Genomic DNA, 16,673 nt, shown 5'->3' with positions numbered 1-16,673 from the left:
TGGGTCAAACGGATCACCCCAGTCGCGTGTGAGGGTCACCACACGGCTAATCGCTTCCTGATCAGCTTGAATCCACTTTGGCTTTTGTTCCTTGTGAGTGTCTTCACTGCCATCAACCAGCCCCGCCATAGATAGACAAGCACCGGCTCCAGCGGCCCGAGCGTGAGCCAAGAGAATCCATTTATGAGTGACTGATTCTCGATGGCTGAATCCGATGATGCCACCTGCAGACTTAGAATGCTTGTTCAGGGTCTGTTCGATGGTTTGATCCACAGGCAGTGCTGCAAATGCCTTCCCGGAGCGTCGAACTGCGAACTCACCGTTGCAAAAAGCATTGAACACATCGGGATGGTTGGCAGGAAGTTGGCACATCTCTGAATAGTAGTACGACAGAGACCATGCATAGTTTTGCCTCTGGCAAGCAAACATGAACGGCAACACCCCGTGCACACAGTTAGTATGCAGAGACCAGTTTCCTTCTCGAAAGGATCGAACGAAGCGAAGTAGCAGATTCACCATGCCAATGTAAAGCTGCCAAAAACGGAACATAGGCTAAGGTGACACCTGGCGATTGCAGTACTCCAGAAATGCAGCGCGTAGCTCACCGAAATCAGCACTGGACAGCAGCTGATCAAGCGTATGATGTGAAGGAGATTGCCGTTCGCTCTTCACAAGATCAATTATCTCAGGGCTTGCAGCACACTCTTCACAAGATCAATTAGCTCAGGGCTTGCAGTACACGATGCGTCCCTGGTGCTGGAAAAGTGCTCCATTTGGAGTCTCTCAAGAGCTGCCTTCAACACTTTGTGTGCACGTAGGCTCATATTGTAGTGTCAACCATTCAGAACTCAGTCTTGAAGTCCTGGGAATGGGCCCAGACAACCTCTACCGCTTTGGCATAAACAGCCTGGTCAGCAACAATTACGATGTCCTGCTGGCTGAGATGAGTTACCAACTTGCCATGTCAACAGACCGTCTCGAAGCAGTATACACAACATCAAAGTGAGTAGGCGATCCATTTATCATTGGGCAGTAGGCCACCACACTCCTCCTTGCATCAGATGCTGGTGACGTTGTGGTATCGAAGCCACACCTTAGCAGCTGACGGAGCTACAGAGAGTTGGGGTGCGAACTGCACAGCTGTGTAGGCGAAATCCTTGCGAGCAGCAAACTCTCACGCTGTAAGACGTACGTGTTGCTCAGCAAGAGCGGGATCTGCTTGTTGACGTGGTGGCTCTGGTCTTCGGCCACAATGATATCCGAGTATACCAGTGGCTGGTGAACTGATCTGCCTTGCACGGCTCCGCATCATGACTGGGGTTGGAGGAAGCACTGGGCCAAACACTCTGCTTTGAATTGCAATGCCGTTCGTCGCATGTGTCGTGCCTTTGCCAGACAGAGTTTCTTCGGCAAGATCAATATTATCCCAGCAAAATGTAGTAAACACTCTGGGCTGCAGTTGAGAGGGCATGGGAGCATCAGTGCCAAGTACAGTACATGTACTGCCTGATTGCATCTCCGCTTGTGATGCCTCAACTCGCTGTAGATGGGTAGCTGACACAGCCCTGAAATTTCAAGATTTTCACAAAAAAAAGGAAAAAGGGAAGCTAGGAAGAAGAGGAAAACGGCGACGGCCGAACAGATCGAAGACAAAAAGAAATCACCATAACTCCCAAACGGACAAACTCCTGCACACCAAACTTCACCACATGTGTCAGGAACACATAATATGCCGGCGTTTGCCAACTTCAAACCTTTCCTGGACGAGGTGTCAAATGCAACTCCTAAACGAAGCGGCTTTTTCGGACTTGGCCCCAGCACTAAGTACTTTGATGCACTCTGTGGAAAATTGACAACTGACAGACAAACCAATGAACACTCAAGTCGTCGGAAAACAGAAATGAAAAAGGAGTTTTCTGCAAAGCAAGATTTGGACAGCACGCGTGGGAGAGTGGTGCGCAGGATGCGCATGCGCATATCATTATAGCAATGACATCATAATCAGAGGATGCATGATCATCAGACTAGGTATGAGTGGTCGATGTTCCATGTTCGTTAACAGGGCTTGGCGCACACGCTAAACCACCATTTTTTTTTCGTGTAATGTGTACTATTCTGTTCTTGCACAGCTTTCCACTTCTCAAGAAGCGGCAGAAACCCGGGGAAGGGAGTACTGCCATGAAAGGCGGCAGGCGGCAACCCCCCGTTGGTTTTCGTCAACGTCACCTCATGAGCTTTCCGAACGATGCAGCAGGAATGCCTGGGAAGACGTCCCGGGTGAAGAAGCACACTCTTTCAGAGCCTGTATCCAGCTCCTTCTTAGCAGACATTGCAGCTGCGGAGCTCGCACCAGCGGACCCTTACGACCAGGTAACAAGGCCTGTGTTCCGTCTAAGAATTTTCACGTGTTTTTTTTGTTTTTTTGTTTTTTTAGAGTCGAAGAACAAACAGGCAAATTTGCCTAATTACATGATGAATGTCACTGGGCATTTTGGCTTCACGAAGGCTTACTGTATTCTCCAGGATCAGACCCCCTCCCCATTTGGAGGTGAAATGAAACATTCCGGTTTGTGTTTTTTTTCTCGTAAAAAATGACTTTTTTTGGGGGGGTGCCACAGGGGTGATTAGGCCCAATTTTCGTGAAAAAATGTATTACAGAAAAATTGCTACGTACTTCCGCTCCAGTGGTCTTGTTCTTTGAGTGTGTCGTGGTTCTCTGCTTTGCACCTTGAAAACTATTCCAGCAGTGTCCACCACCTTCTTTATGCTATTGTAGACACTATGTGGATGTACATGCATTGGTGGTGTATACTCATATACACAACGCCTGCATTGGAGGTGTACACTCATATACACAACACCTGCATTGTGTGTTTTGCTGACTGCTTTTCACAGGGTACGGCCAACCTGCCATGGGAAAAGCTGGGTGTCTTCAATGATCTCACCAAGGTCAGTCTTCTATAATTATAACATGTGTTTATGGTGGAGGTGAATGTGCTCATGGTGGTGGTGAATGTGTTCATGGTGTGTACTACAACCAGCTGAACAGTCATGTGGACAAGCACATTCATTGTGCAAGTGTTGTCTGATGATTACTTTGGTATGAAACTTTAAGTCACAGCAGATTCCAATTGGATCTCTCTCTCTCTCTCTCTCTCTCTCTCTCTCTCTCTCTCTCTCTCTCTCTCTCTCTCTCTCTCTCTCTCTCTCTCTCTCTCTCTCTCTCTCTCTCTCTCTCTCTCTCTCTCTCTCTCTCTCTCTCTCTCTCTCTCTCATGTGTACATCTACATGTACTAGTACTGAGCACAGCTTGTTTGACATAGCGGGGGTGGAGATTGGCCAACACTTTCACATGACTCACCGGCCTCTGAATGTAGTAGTTAGCGAATACCAATGGTAGTGTACCAATCTCCTTCTTTCCTCCCCTTTTTATCATTTTTATACGTGATAAGTTGATAACAATGAGCCATTGGTGGTACTTGGTGTGGCAAGAGCTGCTGGTGCACGTCATGTAGCCTGTAACCAGTGGGCATGTGTCATGGCCTGGATGACATGCATACTACTTGTTCTCTGAAGCACATCCTGACACGCGGCGGGAGGACTCTGGGTCCAGTGCCTTCTTCCTTTTGCTTTGGTGTGAGCTACAGTAGTCTGGTGTTGTTGTTTCCTCTTGCTCAGGCTCTGGACCGGAAAGCAGCCATGGGCAGCTACACGTCTGCGGCGGCAGTGAAGTCGAGGCATACCCTTTCTGATTCGCTGGACACGTTTGGTGCATCGTTGACGCACGTCAACGCTCTCTTCAACCGCAAGTTTGGCTATAGTGCTCGAAAGGTGCCGGCACACATGCCTCACTTCATCGACAAGACCATTATGGAGCGCCTTCATGAGACGTAAGTGCCAGCAGCAGCAGAGTAGTATGCTGCAATCAGATCATGAACATGTACGGCCTATCTTCATTCTCGTTTGTCCAATGGTTTGAAGCTGACAATTAGAATGGTAACGTACGGGTGACAGCTAATTGGTAGATGTTGTTACATCATACTCTGTGTATGGGTCCTGGATTATGATTGCTGGCACAGAAGTTGTAACTTCAACTTGACACTCTACCAGATAGGACTACATGTACTTGCATGGCCTGTCACTAGCAAGACTTGCTCTTTCTTGCCAAATGCTCTGCAGTAATACCATTAATCTCACGTCACTTTCGTTTCTTTTTGCCCTTGCAGGTTTCCAGTGGACTTTGACGTCACCTCAGCTCACAAGTTCCGGCAGGGCAAAGACATGCAGTTCGCTTTCTCATACTTCTACTTTCTTCAGGAGGAAAAGCGTAACGCTTCAGCTTTCGACATTTTCGACCAGCTGGATGTGGACAAGTCCGGGTAAGCTTGTCATTGGCTTTTCAGCTGTGGTCCCGAATTTGCAAGGTTGAACAAAAGAACACCGACATCTTCGTAATGCTTAGTCTTGCAGTGAGATCGTTGAAGATGCGTTTTCTCACCACGCTGCTGGACAGCATTGATAGGGGTGTTTGTTTGCCACTCTGAGAGACTAGTCCTAACGCATTGGAGCCATGCCAGCCACTGCTCCAGGCTCTTAGCTGTTGCAACCACCTAAGGCAATGCTAACCAATCAGCATTCACCTCTCTTGGTGCACTTCTGTGTCTGCAGTGTATTTTAGCACTGTCGGTTTCCAGAATACGGCTAGAGGCAGCAGTTGTGCGACATTGAGTTGCTGCATATCCGTATGCGTGTGTGCATGTGTGCGTGCGTGTGCGTATGTGTGTGTGTTTGCATGTGTGTGTGTTTGCATGTGTGTGTGTGTGTGCGCGTGCTTGTGTGCATGTTTTTCCTGTATCATTTCTCACTGCTGTCATCTGTAGAGAACTATCCCCAGGCGAGACCAGGTCTCTGCTACTCAGACTGCACGATGTACCGCTCTCAGACAAGGTATTCTAAGTCAGACTTTCACTGTCCTTATTTTTCTTTATGGTCAATGTAACATCTTATTCTGACAATGCCAGTGCATGCATTCATTGTGATAATTATTCCTCCCCTGTCTGCTCTTACTCTTGATATTCCCATTTTCTTTCCAGGACATTTTGCAAACTCGTGAAATGTTGACAGCGTGTGCTCGTAACATGTCCTCCGTTGGCACAGCGCAAAGTGCACCTTCCCTGGTGAACTACATGAGCCATAGTGCTGCAGTGTTCACTATCTGTGGTGGCAGTCCTTGGCTAGTGTCGCCGGCACGGCTAGCTGCATTGAACACCACCGGAAACTGCAGTACTGCCAGCAACTCGTCAGCGTGGGTGAGTCGTGTTTGAAGTCGTGTCTGAAGTCATGTGTAATGTCATGTTTGAAGGTCATCTTTCCTCTAAACCTCCAATGCGTACCACACGAACAGTCCTCGGCTACACCACGCACAATGATCGTTTCCTTTGAAGGTGACATTCATGTAATTGCTGCTGCTCCTGCCAATTTGTTCTTTGTCAACACTGTCTGACAGTCATGCTCCATGAAATGTGATCTCGTGAAGAAGCTTGCACCCTGCACTGGCACAAAGCTCAGTGCTCGTAGGTCTGGGGCTGCACAGCACAACGCCCGGTGATAGTTGACTCGTCCGATTGGACTTCATTGAGCATTACTTTTAGTTCTACACCCAAAATATGCATGTATGCATTATTGGCCCATTCACGTCATCACAGTAGTGTCAACTGAGCTCAAATGTGCATGTGGTCAGTCGACACGAACGTCAGTCAGATCATCGACAATAACAAACATACATGTAGGCATTATCTCCGGCAGGTGTACTCTGTCACGGTCTACTGTGAACGGTATATACAGAACTTTACTGATATGACCCTTGTGTTGATATGGGCGAGCCATGCTGCCAGTAGCTGCTGATCAGATATTTCTGGAGATGTACGGCAGTTGCATTCGCTGACATGATCTTCTGGCTGCATTTGTGACTCAATTCTTGCATGCTCTTGGTACTGATTATGAGTTCTGTTTTCTGTAGCACAGACTTGTGTGTAACTAGCACTTCATGTAACCACTATCCTGTTCATTATCTTGTGTTCTGTTTCCTATTTTCTTCAGCCTGTTCTGACAAGCAGGCTACTGGCAAACTGCTCTGGCATCGCCAGGAAACTTGTAGCGAAAAAGGACGCGAGCAAGACAAACAAGTGAGTAGTGCATGCAAGTATTCGCATACACATGCGCACGCACGCGCGCACACACACACACACACACACACACACACACACACACACACACACACACGTACACACACACACACATACGCACATGTACGCACTCACGTACGCACACACACACTGAGTTAGGATACCTAGGACGACTGACTAGACCTTTGCTCGTTATTGACTGGTGTGTGTGTGTATGTGTGTGTGTGTGTGTGTGTGTGTGTGTGTGTGTGTGTGTGCGCGCGCACATGTGTGTGTGTGTGTGTGTGTTTGTGTGTGTGTGTGTGTGTGTGTGTGTGCGTGTGTGTGCGTGCGTGCGTGCGTGTTTGTGTGTGTGTGTGTGTGTGTGTGTGTGTGTATGTGTGTGTGTGTGTGTGTGTGTGTGTGCGCGTGTGTGTTTGTACGTCCTGGTGCTTGTGGTCAACGCATATTGTTCTGGCCAGGTTTGAGAAGGGTGATAGTGAAGACGTTCATTTCATGATGATCCGCTCTAATGTCAGCAAGGTTAGCAGATACAGAGTGGCATGTGTGTACTTGCACAGAAGTAGAGAGTGCAGTAAAATGATTGTCATACTCTGTATGTTTGTGCCTATGTGTGCTTTTGCAAGTGTGCCTGTATCCATTCGTCTGTCTGTCTGTCTCTCAGTCTGTCTGTCTGTCTGTCTGTATCTCTGTCTGTTGGTATGTCTGTCTATCTGTCTGTCTGTCTTTCTTTCTGTCTCTCTGTTTGTCTCTCTCTCTCTCTCTCTCCCTCTCTCTCTCTCTCTCTCTCTCTCTCTCTCTCTCTCTCTCTCTGTGTCTCTCTCTGTCTGTCTCTCTGTCTATCTCTCTGTCCCTCTGTCTGAATCACTAAATCAAGGGCAATGTATGACCTCGTCGTGTGACAACTCTCTGAGCTTTCTTTCTGTGCTCCTGATACCAGGCTTTGCAGCAATTGGATGAAGTTTTGCAGTCCAGAAAGTGAGTATGTCCCACTGGAACATCTGTACACTGCTTTGGATTTTACTTTCATTTCAGTACAATCCTGATAATTCGAACCCAAAATTGCCAAGGAAGACGTCTAATTCATTATCCGGACATTTTAATTATCCATACAAGTGCCCACAACACAATGTGTACCAGGCAGTATGTCAAAATGCTCACTTTGTCACATAGATTGCGCAATATGCACTATAGACACAAATTCCGTGCACTCTGGACTGGTCAGTGCAGTGGTCAGTGCAGTGGTCAGTGCAGTGGTCAGTGCAGTGGTCAGTGCAGTGGTCAGTGCAGTGGTCAGTGCACTGGTCAGTGCAGTGGTCAGTGCAGTGGTCAGTGCAGTCTGCTTGCACACACTGAACTGACTTGTACAGTATAGTGTCTACGGTGAACTTCGAATTATGCCGTGCTAACTTCGAATTATCAGCATGAATCCCACACATTTTCTTTGTAAGTGGGGTTCGTGGGAGTTCCTATCAGGTGTACTTGCTCAGTTTGAGGGTTCGAACTATCAGACAGACAGACAGACAGACACTGTTATGGGAGTATGTCCAAGTGTGTTTTTGACATGGTCGAATAGAAACGGTCATAGCCGTACGATAGTATGATGTTAGAGCCATTACTGGCATTAGTTCAGCATGCGCAACACTTGACTGTGTCCAGGAAGTAGAAATACATACCTTTAACCCTCATCCGACCGTCAAAGTGGACAAATTCTCAGTCCCAGCAAGAGACGCCGCGACTCACTTTGTTGATAACTTTAGTTTCCCTTGGGTGACATTGGCAAACTTGGGCTTTTTGGAAAGCTTGAGCCACGAAGAGTTCTCTAGAAACAGTTTCTAGCCTTCATTTGTAAGAGGAACAAAATCCATCTCCAATTCCATTTTTGAAGAGAAGTACGGCTCATCGACATGTGGACTATTTGTAGTCTTATTTAAAGTTATTTTGTATTTTCATGCTAACACATTTTGAATATACCATCAGGGAAGCCTCCAGGCAAAGCTTTCCCCTTTACGATACATGTATAGTTGCGCTCACTGATACCTGACCCAATGTGCAAAGCTGGCGCCCTCAACTTCCACGTCCCTGGACGCCCTGGACGTGGAACGAATACGGCTGCACGTGCACATGTACACATACAATGATGTAATCGGAACTGTTCCAGGGCGCCAGCTTTGCACTTGGGTCAGATTTCGGTGAGCGCAACTGTACATGTGTGTATGACGTATGTAGGTGTTGTGCTTGTGTTTGTATGTTCATTTAGTGTGCCTGGAACTTGTGTTTGTGCCACCAGGAAATTCTTGTGTATGAATGACAACTTGGATCATCGCAGCCGCGAGGCTCTTCAGGTAGGATTGCTGTTGCCGGTGTGTCCACCATTGTGTGATGTGTACACGCACGCATTGTGTGTGTGTATGCGTGTGTGCATGCCTGCTGCCTTGCACATGTACATCATCATCATGCATGTCCAGTACTGTCAATGGCAAACATGCGTTGATGTAATGTCGTTTTTTGTTTCAATTTTGTCTGGTGCCTTATACCAGGTGAAACATTTGCTGAAGGACTTTTATCAGACATTGTTTCCCGCCCGGTCACAGTTTGAACTTCCAGAAGGTCAGCAGAACCGCGTTCTGTATGCGCAGCGCGTCAGAGAGTGGTAAGTCAATGGTTGACAATACGCACGTACATGTATACGGTATAAGTACAAAGTTTCGTTTTGGAATTAACTTTCACTATATTCGTTAGGGGGCAGGAAAAACTAAAGTTTTTTGTTCTGAATGTTCGGGGTCACAGACCTCGACCAAAAACGAAATTTAGTACGTAACGAACCTGCTGGTGGAGTGATGTAACGAAAGATTTGTACTTATACAGTACCCTGTGTTTGATGTGCGCGTGTGTCCAGTACGTATATGACAGTGTGTCCAGTATGTATATGACAGTGTGTCCAGTATGTATATGACAGTTGTAGCGATGGGCATGCTATCGTGAGTACACGTGCTCAAAATGTGAATCTGAAGTTTACCCCGTACTATACAATACCGTCACGCGGTCATATCTGAGTAGTTAGTTCTTGCAAGTCCCATAAAACTGGCCTGATCCCTTTGCAGCGGCAATTCTGTAGGTGAGCAACTTGCTGTGCTCCTTTTCGTACTGTATCTGTCACAGGCACACCTCATGTACATTATACCTCATATTTTCTTGTATCTCATCTTGATAGTATCCACCCCAGTCACAAAGTCGCGATTGTCTGCGTAAGGTAATAGATCTACAACTGGCTGGCTTCCTCTCCTATCTGATTTTTCAATGATCTACTCGTACGTGTGCCACGTGATCCTGTTCGGTTAGGTGTAGATTAAGTGTTTGTGCTTCCTGGCTTGCTTTTTCTTCATGTACGAAAATGTGCGTGCACGTACATGTACATGTACATCCCTTGGATGTGCGATTGCCTGATGTCCCTGTCCATCTGTTTGTGTATGTGCTATGCTTTGTTTTCTGTGATGAATGTGTTTGAATGCAGGCACACAGACATCGGGCTAGTCGGCAATCTGGTTCTCAGCTTGTTTGTGTTCCCCACGCTACTCCTGCTCCTGTGGAGTGTAAGTCATGGAGTGTCTCTTCCTGCCGTCTGTGATTCTGTGGTTCTGTCGGTCCTTTGTATGCGGCTGTTGCCGCTAGCGTTCTTGCGTGCGCTGTGAAACAAAATAGATCAAGGGTGGAGTCTTTAGACACTCCCCTGCTGCTCATAACGTGGTCCAGTCCGCTACATGTGCGAAACCACTTGCTGCTCCCGACCTGAAAGGTATAACGGAGTAAATGTCATTTTTCAAGCTGTCACTTGCAGTGATGCTCCTGGTACGGACTCAGTAGGAATATTATTGGGCGCACGTGGTTTGTTATGCCAAACATAGGTCTTATTGCAGACACCAGATTGATCCCAGCATTATACTGCATGCACTGCCACGTGTAGCACGAAAGCAAGAGCCTGTACTTCTCAAGGAGAGAGAGAGAGAGAGAGCTTTGTATGATGTGATGCTTGTGAGTTATGATGCCCTACACTGCACTCCTCTTCGCTGTGTTGCAGGTGAAAAGCGAGCTACTGAATTGGCAGTCAGCCACAGTATCTTGATGTGCATTGTGTCAAGGGAAGCTGCCACACGTGCCAGATATTGGACAGCTAGCGTGTGACCTGTTCCGACCGTGCATGCTGTTTGCACGTTTAGCTAGTAGTGGTAAACCACACAAACTGGTCAGGTTGAGTAGCCCTCCGTTGCTGCTCACCTTTCCAATGCAGCCGACCACACAACATATTCAGGTAGTGTAGCTTCCACTGCCATCACACATCTTCCAGTGCAGCCGTCCACGCAGCAGGGGCATGTTGAGTAGCCCCGCTGCCACACATCTTCCAGTGCAGCCGTCAACGCAGCATGGACATGTTGAGTAGCCCCACTGCCACACATCTTGCAGTGCAGCAATCAACGCAACATGGATATGTTGAGTAGCCCCACTGCCACACGTTTTCCAGTGCAGCCGTCCTCGCAAGACACATTCCAGTACTGGTTTAATTTTCTGTTTTTGTTGTTGTTGGATCATGTAAGTTGAATGCATGCTAATTTATTGGGAGAAATATACCAAAAGAGCTCTGCTCTCCCGTAATAGATCATGTGGACACATGCGTAACCATGACATTTATTTCCTCTCTCTTCTCCGGGCAATTCTGCCTCTCTTCATCTTCTTCTTTCCCTCTTTGTCTTATCAAGACTATTAAACATTATTTTAATGATTCTGCCTCCCCTTTTCTTTCTTACAAGTCGGTCACTCTTTCTTGAGGGACTCTGCATTGGAGTGTCTTGCGCTGGTTCGCAAGGGCGTTTCTTCACATTCTCGTTATTTATGGCTCATGCCATCGTGGCATGAAGAGAAGTCTTGAATTCTTCACTCAGGTCTTCCGTGTGCTGTGTGGGTGGGTGCGTGTGTGTACTGGTGACAGGCATGCATTATCAGTGGCACTACTGCACGTAACATTCTCTGCGTGCATAGACTAGTAATGATACTAGCGGTGGGAATAGCCCACTGTGTAACATGCCCGAAGCACCCGCATGGAGACCTTCACTTGAAGCCTAGAGAGGCAGGCTGGTTGAGCATACTGATATGCCACTCCTGGACTTGTTGAGAGTCATTCCGTGTCTTGTATGTATGAAGAGAGCAGTGGTGTAGTCGTCCATATTTCTGTGTGTGTGTGTGTGTGTGTGTGTGTGTGTGTGTGTGTGTGTGTGTGTGTGTGTGTGTGTGTGTGTGTGTGTTAAACTTTTTTTGTCTGGCTGCTTGTAACGGTGCACACTTTTGTTTCTGAGAAACAACATAACATCCATAGTTACAGGATGTTATGTTGTTTCTCAGAAACAAAAGTGTGCACCGTTACAAGCAGGCGGACAATGTTCGTTGATCCCTTATGACCTAGCGGTAAGCACGAGCGGTGATTGTGTAACATATCGAAAAGAAACAAAACATGGCCTATAGCGGAGCTGGCTTTAACCAGGCCAGTCGTCTGTATTGCTGGCACAAAGTCCAAACTCTGTGTCAAGTAAGCTCGTAGACAAATGCAGTACATAGTCATGTCCTTGCTGTTTTTTCTTCTTACATGCATGGACTACAGTTCCATTGTGAAGTAAATTCAAACAATCAACTCCTTTTTGCTTCCTTTTCTTGGCACTTGTTACACTTTGAGCTGTCGGATACGTGGGCCTGAGGTTTGCTTGTTCTTATCTGGCATCTGGTTCTGCAAGAATATCATTCAGTAGGCTATCGACTAGAAGTTTTGTTTGGAAGGATACTTGGCCCTTGCTTGTCTCCACCAGTGTTATCTTTTTTCCAGCGTTTTCATTGGCATTGCCGGAAAGGCGTAGTCGCCGCCGCCGCTCTTCATGCTTTTGCCGGGCGATGCCATACAGTGGTTTGGAAGCCGGGGGAGCACGGTTGCCCGCCTGCCCTCGAGTCTGGACATGGCTAGTCCCTGGACTGGCTGTCTTCTTGTCACGTCCCGGCCTGGCCTGTTGTGGTTGTGTTTCCTTCCTGTCCAGTTTACCGACAGCACTGGTGTCCTTGCCGCCGTCGCGGGGTTTAGTTTGCCCAATCAGCATACAGGCATGTCCGCCAGTCTTGTCATTTTCGTCGCTACAGTGGTAGTGCTTGCCATTAGCCGCTATGTACGTGTTGAACTCGGCCTGAGGTATATCAACAACGTTGTCTGCCCCTTCAACGGTGCCCTGCACTGCCAGAGTGTTGTCGGTGTCTCTGCTTACTTGCTGCTGTTGGCTGTTGGCTGCAAGCGGCAGCAAATCACTGGCTTGCTGTTGGCTCTGACCGCTCAGCTCATCATCTATGTCTGACTTCTGTGAAGCAAGAGCTGCCACAGCTGCCTCTGTTGTTATCGACTCGCTCAATAATGTGAGAAGTGACTGGATATCCGGCAGCTTGGTTTTTTTGAAGGCCGACTGAACATGACCAAGTAAATCTGCGGTGAGGGCTTCAAGGTCAGCGACTTCATTCAGGCGTGGTAAATCCCCTTGGCCCTTGTGCTTCAGCTCGGTTTGGGTGCCAGTTGGCTGCAATGAGTGTTGGACACCGTCAGCCTCCCGTTGCTTTGCAGTCACTATCTGATGAAAGAATTCGTTTGCTCTCCGCTGTGACTTGGGTGTGCTGATAGTCTCAGTAACATTTGACGCCGATGAATGCGTTGTTGTAGACACTGCACGATGGGGAACGCTGCCTCCCTCTCTCTGTTGTTTTGCGCCTCCTATGATGTGGCGGCCTGCTAGCAAGTCCTGTAGCGACATCGTCAGTAAGTGCTGTGGCCTTGGAATAAACTTCAGGGCCGTTCTCGGATCTCTCAGTCTGAAGGCAAAAGGATGAATGCGGTGCTCTTCCGGCTGAATCTCATCACGCAAGCCGGTCATCATTTCAGCCCATTGCCCCTTTTCCGGCACTGGTGGGTCATCCACCTTGGTAGCAGACCTTTCCAGCACTGGTTCTGATATGCTGCTTCTTTCCTGATCAGCTGAAGCATTTAGCCAGTTTTCCCGTGTAGTAAGCAGACTGCAGGTTGGGATACACTTCATGGGCACATTGCTGGGCTGCCGGCGCAGCATGCTATTGCTTGCTCCTTGGCCATGTGAGTATCCATTCAGCACTGTATCTTGATAGGGTGATGGTAGCTGAGAAGGTTGGCTACTGGCAACCTTCGCAGAGCCAGCTGACTGTTCTGAAGGTGCGGGCAGTGTTGACCGCATTCCAGCAGCAGAGGGTGTCAACAGTTGCAGTGACAGTGTTGATGATAATGAGGATGATGATGATGATGATGATGATGATGATGATGATGATGATGACAACGACGACAACAACGATGATTCTGATGATTCTGATGAGGAAGACATTGGTGACATGGACGACTCTGATAAAGTTAGTGTTGACTCTGATGAAGATGATGCGTTTAACATTGTCCAAATAAAAAACTGTTGCCTATCCAGGTGTGTTGGTGTCAAGAATGGTCCGTGCCTGGTCGCTGGTGCAGATGAAGGTGATGATAATGAATATGACAACAATGAATCTGACATTGTTGGAGCTGCCGTTGTTTGTTTTCGTTGTGACAGTATTCCTGGCGATATGCTTGGTATCTTTGGTAATGGTGTTCGGGGTGTCGGCGGCAGGGACATGGATGATTCTGGCGATGTGCCACTCACGGAAACACTGCTTGGCTTGGCTGCAGCTTGGATATGTTCATCGTGTAGCTGCTGGTAGAACTGCCTTGTCTTTGTTACCCACGCTGGTGTTGGTGATTGTGATGAAGAATGCAATGACTCCACAGGCGAGCTTAAACCAATAGGTGAATGTCCGCTAGGTGGCATGCCCGAAGGTGACTGTTGTGGGGATTGCAACAAGGACTTCAGTGGAGACAACGATCGTGTAGACAGGTGTGGTGCCTGCAGTTGAGATTCCTGGCTAACAACTTTCGGAATGTGCAGCTCTTTTCGTCCACCGCTACCTGGCCGAGGTGGCGATGCCATTGCACTGGGTTGGAAAGATGTGAATCTGAGCGGTGGGAATGTCCGCTGTGCTCGTTGCTCCGGTGCAGGTGTATGTGACGTGAATAACGGTGTTGATGCGACTGAACTAACCTCTGATACATCACTCTCCGAGTATGGGTTGCCGGGCATCTCAAGTCCCAAAAGACGTCTCTCCTCGGCTATTTCTGCATCCAGATAGAACTGCCTCACTTTCGTCACCCATACCAAAATGGCTTCAGCTTGTTGTTCGACCTCGCTGGTATTCATCGGTGCTGGAATGCTTTCAGCAATCGCAGGGAGTTTCACGTCTTCTTCGTCACTGAACTCAGCTCCTGCTTCATCACTGCACTCAGCTGCTGCTGGTTTCGCAAAACTTGCGTGGTCTTCTTGTTCTCGTTTCTTTTTCTCCTCCTCTCTTCGTAGACGATCCTTCACTTTATCAAAGTATGTGCGAACAATTACTTTGGCTTTCGGTTTGGGCCTGTTCTGCAGTGCGAGATAATGGCTCAGTGCTATTGGTTTTTTCTCGCCGGGCAGCCTTGTAGGTTTGCAGCTTGGATTGGCTATGTAGATTTGGCCGTGTGATCCCGACCACCAGGCCTTGCAGCCGGAGCTGAACTGCTGGTGTGCAAGTCGTTTCTCCACCAGGTGCGCGACGATCATTTGATGCAGCGCGTCGACTGGTTTTGCCGGCACGGCCGTGTGGCACACTGGCTTGCTGCTGATGGCCCACTCTACAAAGACGAGGCTGCGGTGGCATGCCGCTTTGCCGTGCAGAAGTGCCAGGTGGCTGGGCCGCCGCCAGCCTGAGTCCTGCACCTGCACATCACTGCCCTTCTCTATCAGATAGCACATGCACTTCCAGCGGCCATGCCTCGCGGCGCAGTGAAGTGGCGACCTTCCAAACAGTGTGATCTGACGCAAGCACAGCGGGAATTCCAGTACCATGTTGAGTCGAATGAAGATGTCAAAGTGCTCGAACAGCGCCACTACTATTTGCAAATGACCAGCGTAACAGGCCATGTACACTGCTACCATCACACGCTTCTGAGTCCAACGGTTGGTTGTAAACTGCGGTGATACTTCCGTCAGTAGGTCCCTGAGATACTCTATTCTTCCTTTTAGCGACAGGTCTGCCAATCTCCTCCAGTTTGGATGTGGTTCAATCAACACTTCACAGCCGTCGTACAAGTACGCTGCGAGTTGAGGGTCGCTGATTCTTTTCTCAAGGATGCGTGTGTCAGCGCAGTTGTGACCAGACGTCTTGGACGTGAAGATCAGCATGTAGACGACGGAACAGATGCCATACTGATCCTCGATGGCCTCACGCAGTGATTGCACAGTTCCGCTCACTGGATGGCGGGGCAGTGCTGCACTCTTCGACAGCGTCAGCGGGCTGCGCAGATGAATCATGATATACCCCTCTTCGTTTGCTGTTGCTCGCTTAGGACCACCGCGTACCTTGCTCGCAGCGCTGGATGGCGTGTTTCCGCGTGACTGCCAGATCTCCGACTGGGGAGCTTCATCAATCAGATACCCCTTGACTGAGTCATCGACTAATACACCAGGCCCATAGGCAGTTCTTGGTTCCCTGCCTTTCATCAGACTGTACAGTGGGAGCTTAGTCGGCACAGCTTTTGCTTTTGCTGACATCCATTTGTTATAGTCCCCTTTCTCGAATGTAAGGCCGTCAGCTGCCGCAGATCCGCCTTCAGCACCCTGTGCTTGTGTTTTGTAAACCGGCTTACCACCACCAGCGCCAGCCCGTGGGTTGTGCCTGCGTGCTGCCGATTGATCAGTGTTCTTGCATGGTGCATTTCCCGCTGAAGAGCGATCAACTAAATCCGAAGTATGCTGGAACGGAGGGGGCGATGCAGCGCTCCGTTTCTGTTTTGCCTGGCCTCTTCCATGCGTGTTTCCGCTTCCTGGTTCTCTACAGGGCTGTGGCTGACCGAGAACATCTTTCAGACATTTGCTAAAGTACTGATGAGCAGCACTGCCCGGGGAGACTGACTTCATCGCGTTCCCCTTCGCTTGTTCCTTCCCTTCTTCATTAGCCTCCGGCTCGTCGCTGACGGGCGATTCCGTCATGTCAACTGGACATACCGTCATACGTCCAGCTGGCCTGCTCCGTCTTCCATGGCATACGTCCAGCTGGCCTGCTCCGTCTTCCATGGCTCAGTTCTTCGTACGCAAACCATAGCAATTCCGCGGCGCCAGCAGGCGGCTGACCACGCCAGGGCAACAAATAGTTTAGCGAAAAGTGAACGTGGAATCTAAAGCAAGAAACAGCTCTCCAGCTGCAGTGCTAGCTCTACGACTACGAGCGTGAAACTCAAGCGGCTAGCAGGGCTGCAGAGCAAGCGGTTAGCGTATCCTCTGCCTCCGGGGCCAATGATTGCGAGTTCTCAACATGTAATGCATCTGGTAC

The 16,673-nt window shown here is 48.6% G+C and overlaps 1 protein-coding gene across 2 annotated transcripts in view; it reads left to right on the top strand.

Moving 5' to 3' along the window:
• Positions 1 to 11,121, top strand: part of LOC135804567 (N-acetylglucosamine-1-phosphotransferase subunits alpha/beta-like) — a 29,265-nt gene extending 18,144 nt beyond the window's left edge. The window contains exons 21-33 of one of the 2 annotated variants that reach the window (XM_065318460.1): positions 2,130 to 2,370; positions 2,896 to 2,949; positions 3,679 to 3,890; positions 4,227 to 4,379; positions 4,881 to 4,947; positions 5,094 to 5,309; positions 6,100 to 6,185; positions 6,647 to 6,707; positions 7,126 to 7,163; positions 8,476 to 8,530; positions 8,726 to 8,838; positions 9,700 to 9,778; positions 10,264 to 11,121. In XM_065318460.1, the coding sequence (XP_065174532.1) occupies positions 2,130 to 2,370; positions 2,896 to 2,949; positions 3,679 to 3,890; positions 4,227 to 4,379; positions 4,881 to 4,947; positions 5,094 to 5,309; positions 6,100 to 6,185; positions 6,647 to 6,707; positions 7,126 to 7,163; positions 8,476 to 8,530; positions 8,726 to 8,838; positions 9,700 to 9,778; positions 10,264 to 10,308 (1,420 nt within the window). In that variant the 3' untranslated portion in view covers positions 10,309 to 11,121. Of the gene's footprint in view, positions 1 to 2,129; positions 2,371 to 2,895; positions 2,950 to 3,678; positions 3,891 to 4,226; positions 4,380 to 4,880; positions 4,948 to 5,093; positions 5,310 to 6,099; positions 6,186 to 6,646; positions 6,708 to 7,125; positions 7,164 to 8,475; positions 8,531 to 8,725; positions 8,839 to 9,699; positions 10,244 to 10,263 lie in introns of those variants that run through there. The other variant, XM_065318459.1, reaches the window with a different exon arrangement.
• The last annotated feature ends 5,552 nt before the right edge of the window (positions 11,122 to 16,673 follow it).

This window comes from Sycon ciliatum, chromosome 1 (assembly GCF_964019385.1).
Source record: "Sycon ciliatum chromosome 1, ocSycCili1.1, whole genome shotgun sequence".
In the NCBI taxonomy this organism is placed as follows: domain Eukaryota; kingdom Metazoa; phylum Porifera; class Calcarea; order Leucosolenida; family Sycettidae; genus Sycon; species Sycon ciliatum.
The sequence above is the reverse complement of the archived record's forward strand: the minus strand, read 5'-3'. Positions and strand labels throughout refer to the sequence as shown.